This window comes from Grammomys surdaster, unplaced genomic scaffold, assembly GCF_004785775.1.
Source record: "Grammomys surdaster isolate TR1022 unplaced genomic scaffold, NIH_TR_1.0 254, whole genome shotgun sequence".
Classification (NCBI taxonomy): domain Eukaryota; kingdom Metazoa; phylum Chordata; class Mammalia; order Rodentia; family Muridae; genus Grammomys; species Grammomys surdaster.
The window spans coordinates 2,914,884-2,924,909 of record NW_021604695.1 but is presented as its reverse complement, the minus strand read 5'-3'; the positions used below and the strand labels follow the sequence as shown (position 1 = coordinate 2,924,909).

The following is a 10,026-nucleotide window of genomic DNA, read 5'->3' as shown; positions in this document are numbered from 1 at the left end:
GCACAGGCACAGGCACAGGCACAGGCACAGGCACAGGCACAGGCACAGGCACAGGCACAGGCACAGGCACAGGCACAGGCACAGGCACAGGCAGCACAGCATGTGTATTCAACACTGCTCAGATGACCAGTCCAAGGACCTGAATCCTTGGTAACTTTGCACACTGTGAAATCATTTGGATTCTAATCCAGGCTCTGGTGTTGATGCTCTCATGACTTGGGCCTCAGTATCCCCTGGCCCCTGCCTCCTGCCTCCTGCCCCGACCCCTGCTGGGGTTCTCAGGATCTCTGTGGAGTACTGTGAATCCTCCTTATATGTATAAGCCACTTAGGCTGGTGCCTTCTTTGCTTGCAGATGTGTCCAGCCATTGATGCTGTCCTGGTGTATGTGAACAGTAAATGGACCAAATTGACTGGTGAGGACATCCCTCTTCTGCACAGGATTTCAGATTAGCCAGATTCCAGTGGCCATGCCCTCCCACTCGTCTGGCTGCTCCAGACTGTCTCCAGGACAAGAGGGCTGAGATCATGGTGCTCTCCCACTGTTCAGATGAGAAGCCTGAAACCCCAAGGGGTGCCCGTGTCCTCTCGTTTCTCCACCTGAGTCCATGGCAGCTGCTCTGTACATAACCCCAGGCCTCATGACCCAATGAATTGTTCTGACTGGGCATTTCTGAGTCCTCTGCTGAAGAGGTCTGCTGTCTTTACCATTTGGGGTCCACAGGGACCCCAGGGTGTGAAAAGGGAAATCCTAATGGCTAAATCTGATAAATTCTCTCCCTGTCTGAGTGTCCTCAGCAGTGGGGTCTGGGAGGAGTCACTTTACTTCTCCCAGCCACCATTCACTCATGTGTGGACACCCACAAATCCCATCTCATATGCATTAATGTATTATCTCTGTTGCAAGAGATCTTCACTGTTGCAAGGGCTCTGGCGAATGCTGGAGTCTGGGTCAGCAGAACAACAGTTTTCCAAGGTCTATGCCACTTCTTGGGTCACACAGAGGGACAGGCAGACTCAGAGGCAGTGGCTGCTTCTGGCTTTTCTAGCTGCCAGATGGGCTGAGTGAAACCTCTTCTCCACAGACCCCATGCCCGTGGACCAGATGGGCACTGTCAAATATGCCCTGACATCCCCACCAGCCACTACAGCTAGCCACATCCAGGTGGACTTTAGTGTAAGTAGCGAGGGTCCCCAGGGCACTGGGCTCAGGCTGGGGATGTTGTGACTGCTTCTATCTGACAGGTGGCTGAGGAGCCTTGCTATGAAGACCCTCACTCTGCTCGAGGAGAGGCTGCTGGGGCTGGTGGCTTCAGTCTCATTTGTTGCAGGACTATGTGTGTCTCTCAGAGCATAGCTATGCCCTGCCACTGTATAGATGGGGACACTGAGACTGGGAAGAGACCAGGCTTACAAAGGCTTCTGCACTGAGTTAGTGGCAGAGTTCAGTACTCTCTTGTGAGCAAGCCCCAGGTGACAGAAGATGCATTTTGCAAGGATGTAGATGAAAGGGCTAGGAAGTCCCGCCTCTCATCATGGTCTTCTTCCTGCCATGCTGGGGCTGCTCTCCTTGCTTGTGAGAGTGATGTGGTCAGAGCCACTAAGGTGACCTAAATGCTCTTAGGAGAAATTGCCAGGGACCTAGTGACTGATACTTTCTTCTTCTCAAGCCACACCCACCCACCTGCTCTATGTCTTGCTGGCTTGAGGTCTGACTTGAGCCTCAGTGGTTGGAGAACTAAGCCTGCCCTCTCTTCATTCCTGTGTGGTTTCCTATTGTCTCCTAGCCTGTGGTGCAGCTTCAGGGAGGCCAACTTATCCAGCTTGCCACCAATACGTCAGCCCCAGAGTTCCCCGAGGGCCCAGCCAAGGACTCACACGTGCTGCTCTCGGCCGCCTTCCTCACGGCCGAGCTGGCCCTTCTGCAGAAGTCCTTGGAAGTGAACCTCAAGGACAGGAGAGTGAGCCACCACCATACCCCACCTGCTTCTGCTCCTGGGATGCCAGGCTCTACCTGATGTAGAACTGGCGCTGGAGATGTGGGGCTGCTTGGGGTTTCAATGGCGTTACCCCTGCCTACCACTCACTCCTCTGCCCATGTGACCTGTGTCTAACCATGTGCATATCCAACCTTCCATACAACCAAACGTTTAGTGGTTCACCTACATTTCTTTTCTTCAAAGTTAAAAAAAATTAGTGTACATGTGGAGGCCAGAAGACAACTTTCTGAAGTTGGTTTTCTCCTTCCACTGGGAGTTCCAGGGCCTAGAATCATCAGGTCAAGGCTTGTGCGGCAAGAGGCTTTACCCCCTGAGCCATCCCCGCCCCACCCCCACGTTTCTCAGGCCCTTGCAGCCATTGTTTTCTTTTTACCCAAACCATCATCTCTGTGTCTTCACCACCTGGTTCGATTCCCCACCTCACGACCTTCTACCCCTTGTCACACAGTGTGCCTCCACACCATCATTAACACACACATCTGGCCATTGTCCTTTCGGCTACTCACAGGTTCACCCAGCCAGTATCCCTCCTACCCACCTGTGCGTTCTTCCCTCCTCCGTTGCCCAGTCCACCAACTCACCAACCCTCCACCCACCAGCCACTCATCGGCTCACTGGTCACCAATCCATTTTCTTTCTAGCACCGTCTGGTTCCCACTCAGCAGACCATCTGACTCAAGGTCACCCACACAGGTGTCTTCTGCCATGCTTCCATCCATGTATCTACCCATCGTTCCCATTTCATCACACATCTGTATTCTGTCCCCCCTTCCATTTGCCCACCTGTCTATAAACTTGCCACCCATCAGACCTGGCCATTTTCCCATCTATCTTCCTGCCTTTTCATTCAACTTTTTCCTCAGTATTTGACCTTGATCAGGAGCCATGGGCACTGGGGTGTATAAACCATGGTTGGCACTGGAGGTTCCTCCCCTACCTCAGCACAGAGTTGTGTGTGCAGGTGAAGGGAGACTCCGAGGCCCCATCTTCCTGAGGCAGAGAGATGGATGCTGAGATAACTGGCTTTTACACGGTTCCCACTTTGACTTTGATTTGTAGGTTGGTAAGCTGCCACAAACCACTGGGACTCTGGCTGCCTTCATCCCACAGGTGGGTGCTCCAACCACTTGTGACAACTGTGCTCACTCCTCCTTCCAGGCAGAGGGGATTGACTTGGGAGGCAGCCACTCAATGTGCATGCCCTTTGCCCAATGTGGAGACAGGCCAGCCTCTTCAGAGAGCACTCTTTAGATCTGACCTAGAGACAGGTCAGCCCTAGTGTCTTGTGAGTCTTGCATCCAGCACAAAAATAGCCAGAATATGTATTTCTGAAGAGACATAGCCAGGCTTTTGCATATTGGAGTTGTGGCAGAAATCAGCCACTTTCTGAGACATCATTTGACTGAAATCCAAGGGCTGGCTCTGAGACTGTGCCTTGGTCTTTGCAGGTAGCCAAGACATACCACAAACCAAAGCCTCTGCTGATCAAGGTCAAGATAAACAAACCCCCCAAGGTTACCATGAAGGCCGGAAAGAGCCTGATGCACCTCCACAGCAGCTTGGAGATGTTCGTAGCACGTAGACATGGCAAGCACCCGAAGTCACTCTTCCGCCTGGAGACTGTGAGTGAGGCCCAGTGGTAGCCACTCTCACCTTGGGGATGCTTCAGGCTAGAGGGTGCTAGGATTTTAGTTGAGAGTCAAGATACAAATGGAGGGACCGGACCTGCTGTATGACAGGTTATCTCCTTTCTCATATCAATTCTCCTTAGCCTCTAAGGACAGTAAAGTCTGCTCCAGGAGAACTGGGGAAGCCCAAGGAAACCCCACAGCCAGCCCTGGCTGAGATATTTGAAGGTTGAGCAGTAGCTAGGCAGGAGAGGAGCTGATGTTGAGGAGCTTGGGGATACCCTGAATGGAGGACAAAGACCCAGAACAGTTAGACTATGTGCAGACATTAACCGAGGGCCAGGTGCTTATGAAAGTTCATGTTGGGCTGGAGAGATGGCTCAGTGGTTAAGAGCACTGACTGCACTTCCAGAGGTCCTGAGTTCAAATCCCAGCAACCACATGGTGGCTCACAACCATCTGTAATGAGATCTGATGCCCTCTTCTGGTGTGTCTGAAGACAGCTACAGTGTATTCATGTATAATAAATAAATAAATCTTTAAAAAAAAAAAAAGAAAGTTCATGTTGATCCAGGAGAAGGAGAGACAAAGATTCTGAGCTAGGGGTGTGGAGAGGCTGCTGGGCTCAGTCCCAGGACAGGACAGACAGGACAGGAAGAAGAGGTAGCAATGAAGGACCCGTTACCTTCTCTCCTCCTTCCCCCATGCCAGCACATTGGACTGGAAATCCACTACTCAGTGCATGAGAATCGGCTGCAGATGGCCACTTCTCTGGACAGGTAGGAGCTTTTGGTCCCAGGATGGCATCCCCGTGGTAGCCCTGGCCCTATTCACAACCTCATACCCTTCTACCTCTCCATACCATCTACAACACAAACTGATAGATAAGTGCATCTCCATGCCTCCGTCACTATATGCCTATGGCCATTGTCTACTTTTCCTCCTGTCCATTCTGGTGACACCTCTTGGATTCCAACTCCAGGTTCTCACCCAGATCCATCCAGGTTCTTACCCAGTTTGCCCACTATGGTCCACACCACCAGGTAGCTCTGGTCATTTAGTCTGCTCTAGAACCCCAAATGGCTACACGCTGCCTACATGGTCTTATCTTAAATTTTAGCTTGGCACTCAGAGCCTTTCTCAAAGCTTCTGCCCTCACTCTTCCACTATGCCTTTTTACAGTGAATTTAGTTTTGCACCCTGGCCTTCCCCATAGGTCTTCATAGTTTTTTCCAAATGAATGATGGACCAGCTCAAATGCTACTTCCTCCAGGGTGTCTTTAGCTCTGTGTGCTTTTCCCAGGGAAGCACTTGCAGTGTACCTCACTTCCATATTCGGCTTTATCCCTACACGCTGCGGGGAAGAACTCCGTATGCCTGGCTCTACCCAGCCACTCACCGATTCCTGTTCTTGTCTCAGTAGTTCATCTGACTTGAATTATGTCAGGATTCTTTCAATGGCAAGAGGCAGAGTTCTAACTGGAACTGCCTTACAGCCTGAGGGGGAAACTTTTGGCTTATGTGACATAAAGCTATTTGTTTGCTTCAGGCATGGTGAAATCCAGGCCTACAAAGTTCTCAATACTCTGGATTCCTCTCTCCCTTTTTCTGTGGAGCTCTCTGCTGGTTTAATTCTCAGGTAGCTCCTTCCCACTAGGTAGTAAGGGGACCCAACAGCAAGAGTATCCTGGTCCAGTAGTTTTCATAGTCACCAAGGCTTTCGAGTCTAGTTTGGGTCATGTGGGCAAGGCTAGACCAATCATACTTACCAAGAGATAGACTGGGTGGCCTAGTCCTGGATTGTTGTCTCTTCTGGGGTTTGTTTGCCTATGTGTCTGGCCAGAAACATCTGTGGAGATCCATGATCTTCTGCTGAGATGGGGGTGTGGACATATAGAATCCAGTTGACCAACCATAGCCTGTTCTGGTGTTGGTGTGTGTTAGTGTCTTCTGGGAGCTGTGTTGGAGAGGGGAAGGGAAAGACTTCCTCGTGTCCTTCAAGGATCAGAGTCTGGCCTGTTGGGTTGTGAATGGAATTGTGGACATAGTCAAGAACCCATAGTTGGAAAGAGAGGTGTTCATGAGAGGTCATTCAGGAGGGCCTCTGTGAGGACAGAATGAGAGGTAATGACATGTGTCAACAGTCCTGTCACTGTCAGCAAGAAGCAGACTGCAGAAGGGACACCTGTAGGGGGCTATGAGGTGAGGAGCTCCATTCTCAGTAGCACTGACCATGCCTCCTCTACCCTCTCCATCCTTCATAGTTTACTGAGCCTGTCCCAGGAATCTTCTTCAATTGGCGATTTCCAGGTAAGTGTCCCAAGTGCTTCTGCCTGGCCATCTGAAGGCAACACTGAACCTACAGGGGACTGGCCCTACAATGGAGCCAGAATAAAGAGAGCAAGGCACTCACATGCTGTGGGGCTGCTGACACAATCTGACCTTGGGGAAGCCCCTTAACATCTTTGAGTCCTTGTTCTCTTTCCCAGATAGAGTCTGGTCATCTCTATGGGTTATCAGCATGGTAGTGGCCTGGATGGCCTTGACTGGCCAGGCTCTTACTTTGATTAGTCTCTAGCTACAGGATCTCCATCACAGCAGCCAATCCAGCAGATACTAATATGACATCAGAAAATACCCTATGTGGATACATGAACTGTCCTGGAAGTCCATGAGTAGGTGCTGCCATAACTCATACTCATGGGCCCAAAGAGCTGGTGGATGTATGGCCTGATCTGAGTTTTGTATCAGACCAGCAGTGCAGGACACATAGCCCCCTCCTGACTCCTGAGTGTCCTCATTACTGTGTCATGACTCAGTGCCGTGTATGTCACTTGAACAGGAATTAGGAGCAAGGCAGGGTCCAGCCCCAGAACTGATGCTATCTGGACAAGCTGTTTGCTGTCCTTAATGTCCTTTTCTTGAGTTCTTCAGGCTTAGGTGAGGGTAGGCAGAGGAGGGGTGCTCAACTGTGTTGGGGTTTCCCCCCATCTATCTCTTCCAGGAGGCAGAGCTAACTAGCTTCATCACTGATTCTCTCCAGAAAGCCTACATCCCTGTGGTGAACGGTGAGGCGTCTCCAAAAGTCAGGATGCACTTCACCAAAGGGGGCTTCCACCTCTGTGGTCCCAAAGTCCTGGGAGTAGATGACAAACTCCTAAACATCGAGGCCAATGTAGTCTTAATGTCACCTTCTTGGAGACAAAAGCTCATCTCATCATTTGGGCTCTGACCCCCCAACCTCCCACCATGAGTGAGATTTTGGCCTGGGATACATATCCAGGGCAGATAGGTGCTCTCTGCCTGTGTAGCCAGCAGACATCATGAATCGACTCATCACTAATTCCTACACTAATCTCTCCCATTCATCTCTACATAGCCTCTTTATTAACTGCCAAACAGCTGGGCTGAGATGACTTTCCCTCTATTTCTTTCTCAGATGTACTCCATGTTGGGCTTCCGCTCCCAGACCTGCTGGCTATCAATTACAACTTGGCTGAGCTGGACATAGTAGAGGTGAGGGAGAGGCTGTGGGAAGCCATTTCAATGAACACTTAGACAGTGGGTGATCAGCAAGAACTGACCTCTGGCCAATTGGAGGGAGGAGGTAGGGGAAGGCAGAGGGCCATCACTGTAATCCTTCAGCCCCAGAACAAGGGCCTTGGCCAGGATTGCACAGAAAGATACTTCACCCTCTAGCTTTGCCCATGCTCCCTTTTAAATGGGTGGGGTGGGGTGGGGCATGGTGAGAGTGTGAATATCAACCCCATAGAGCTATCCTGATTTTCTGAGACAATGAACCTGGAGGATATAGAAAGTGCTCAATAAATTCAAGTTTTTCATTTGCATGTCAAGCTTTGAGCCTGGATCGTTAAGTGGGCATGCCCCCTGCTCTACTCCAGGAAGTTGCAGAGTGTGTTCCTATTTGATCATTGAGGAAATAAAGGCTCAGAGGAGCAAAGGGACCTTCCAGGTCATGAGGCCTTTGCTTATACAGTGTTGCATTCCACCTCACGGCCATGGCTGGTTCCATCTGTTCCTGAGCCTGGATGACCCCTTTTGCCACTCCCAGCACCCTTTTCACCCAGCTCTTCTCTCCCATCAGGGTGCCCTGGTGCTGGGCTTGAAGATGGAATGACCATGCAAGACTCTGCCACCTGCCTTCATCTGCCATTGTTCTGAACCAGCAGAGGAGCCCAGATATGAGCCAGATGGGCCTGGCCTGCCACCAATGGTTACTTCCTGTGACCAGGAGAAAGTATGAGGTCTGGTAGACCTCAGCAATAAACAGGAGGAAGACCCTTATACACAGTCAGTGTTTCTGTCTCTTTCTGAAGCAATGAACATGTGGTTTTCGGTCCTCTATGATGAGTTTTAGGGTCTAGGACCAGCTTAGGGTCTGAAGTGCCACCGGCTCAGCCTTGGGGTGAGTGAGGCACCTGGGGAGCATCTACTTACAGTTACTCTCCATGCTTTCCTTGCTCTTGTTCATCTAGAGACCGTGAGAGAGACAAGTGGAGTAACCCCACTGTGTATGGGGCACATCAGGGCATACCAGGACACAACAGGGACAGAAGGTCATCCCACTGTTTCAGCACTGTGCCCCAGGACTTTTTAACCTGAAAATGTCTCTATTCATGTGAAGCCTGCACCCCTAGGATTCTCTCTATGTTACCTCTGTTAGTCCTTGCAGGCAGGGAGGTTGAGGTTCAGAGTGGCCTGATTGGCACATCAAGGCACACCAGGGCACATCGGGGGTACACAAGGACACATCAGGGGCACATCAGGGAACACCAGAGCACATCAGGTCACAAGCTAGGATTGACACTTGAGCTCTGTAGCGAGCCTGCTTTGGCTAGGCTCAATTCTGCCTCTTTGCCATGTGTTTTGGTTGAATCACGGCACCAACCAGAGCCTTGCTTTCCTCACCGGCACCACAGACAATGCCAGAACCAATCTCAGCAGGCTGCAAAGCTTATGTGAATGGCACCAGAGGGAGTGCATGGACAGTATCTGGCATAAAAAATGCTAGCTCAAGTGGGGCTTTGAGGCCGCAAGAAACGTGAGCAGGTGTCTGTGCGCCAGGGTGTGGCTGGGCATCATGGAAAGTATGAGGGTCTGGCTGTGTACTGTGGCTTTGGGGTCTGGGGTCAGCATTAACACCAGAGGCCATGTGTAAGAGGGGCCTTGTGTCTGCAGTGTTTGCCTGTGTCTGCATCTAGGTACTCCCTGACTCCAGCTCAATGACACACAACCTGGACAGAGTGCTCTATGCCTCTCCTCTGTCTACCATCACTTTCCTTGGGATTATGTGTGTGTGTGTGTGTTTCTTTTTTTCTACAAGCCAGGAAAGTGCTCTACCATTGAGCAACGTCCCTAACTCCATGACTATTAAATTGACTCTTTTTAATCTAAATGCACATTTAAACATAGCTAAGTTAAATGTGTATATTTTAAATTGATGCTGAAAATTAGTATAATCTGCTAGAGCATAAAGATCATACAAAACCAGCCACATCTTTGAAAAACATGCGTATTGGACACTTCCTATGATCCAGTGCTGCTCAGCCTTAGAGATCATCGGGGTGTTGGCTTAGTGTCTGTGAATCCATACTCTGGGGTGTACATCTGTCACCACACTTGTGCCCGCATATGACAAGTCTGGATGTAGGAGTTGGGGACAGATGGTCTAGGTGCTCTTAAGTTTGGCACATGTAGATCTGTGTGTGTGCAGAGGCTAGCCAGGAGGCCAGTGTTTCTCAAGCCTGTGGGTCCTAGCAGGAGTCCCTGTTCCAATCTGGCACCGATCCATACCACAGAGGAGGAAGGCCCGGATGCCAGGGCCATGGCCTTGTCCTTCACTGCCACCTAATCCCTTCAGCCGTCATCCTCTGGGCTGTGGGACAATAGCAACTTTGAAGCTGTGCTGGCAGGTCCTGATGTCTAGTTAATCCATGGGTGGTGACACTTGACATGGGTATGTCAGAGACTCCTCCCATGCTCTAACTCTATCCCTGTGTGTCCAAGAATACACAGCCACTTACAGCCTTACAGACACCTTCCCAGGTCCGGTGTGCAACTGGGAGGCCAAGGCTCAATGCTGTTAGAGGGAAGGCCTAGGTTCTACCGGGACGCTTGGCAGTTCCTGTATTGGTCTCTGTATTGTAGGAAAAGGTTTGGATGCTTGTCGTGTGGTCAGACACTTCCGATTAGCTCCGAGAAGAATATAGACCAGGATAGGGAGCCCTGATCTATAACCTGACTCCTGGGGGAATCTATGAAAGATGTCCTCTGCCCCTGGACTCTCTTACCTTTCAAGATTCCCCAACCCTAGTGGGTGAAAGAGAGGCTTTGAGAAATGAGACAACTTCCCCGAGGGCCCACACACGTATGTGAGGC

At 50.7% G+C, this 10,026-nt stretch overlaps 1 protein-coding gene across 2 annotated transcripts in view; it reads left to right on the top strand.

Moving 5' to 3' along the window:
- The window catches only part of Bpifb6 (BPI fold containing family B member 6), a 13,963-nt gene extending 6,028 nt beyond the window's left edge, over window positions 1-7,935 (top strand). Inside the window, exons 8-17 of one of the 2 annotated variants that reach the window (XM_028775341.1) lie at window positions 355-415; window positions 1,085-1,176; window positions 1,787-1,960; window positions 3,059-3,113; window positions 3,452-3,621; window positions 4,339-4,406; window positions 5,892-5,937; window positions 6,632-6,695; window positions 7,067-7,143; window positions 7,733-7,935. In XM_028775341.1, the coding sequence (XP_028631174.1) occupies window positions 355-415; window positions 1,085-1,176; window positions 1,787-1,960; window positions 3,059-3,113; window positions 3,452-3,621; window positions 4,339-4,406; window positions 5,892-5,937; window positions 6,632-6,695; window positions 7,067-7,143; window positions 7,733-7,765 (840 nt within the window). In that variant the 3' untranslated portion in view covers window positions 7,766-7,935. Of the gene's footprint in view, window positions 1-354; window positions 416-1,084; window positions 1,177-1,786; window positions 1,961-3,058; window positions 3,114-3,447; window positions 3,622-4,338; window positions 4,407-5,891; window positions 5,938-6,631; window positions 6,696-7,066; window positions 7,144-7,732 lie in introns of both variants that reach the window. The other variant, XM_028775342.1, reaches the window with a different exon arrangement.
- Window positions 7,936-10,026: the final 2,091 nt, after the last annotated feature.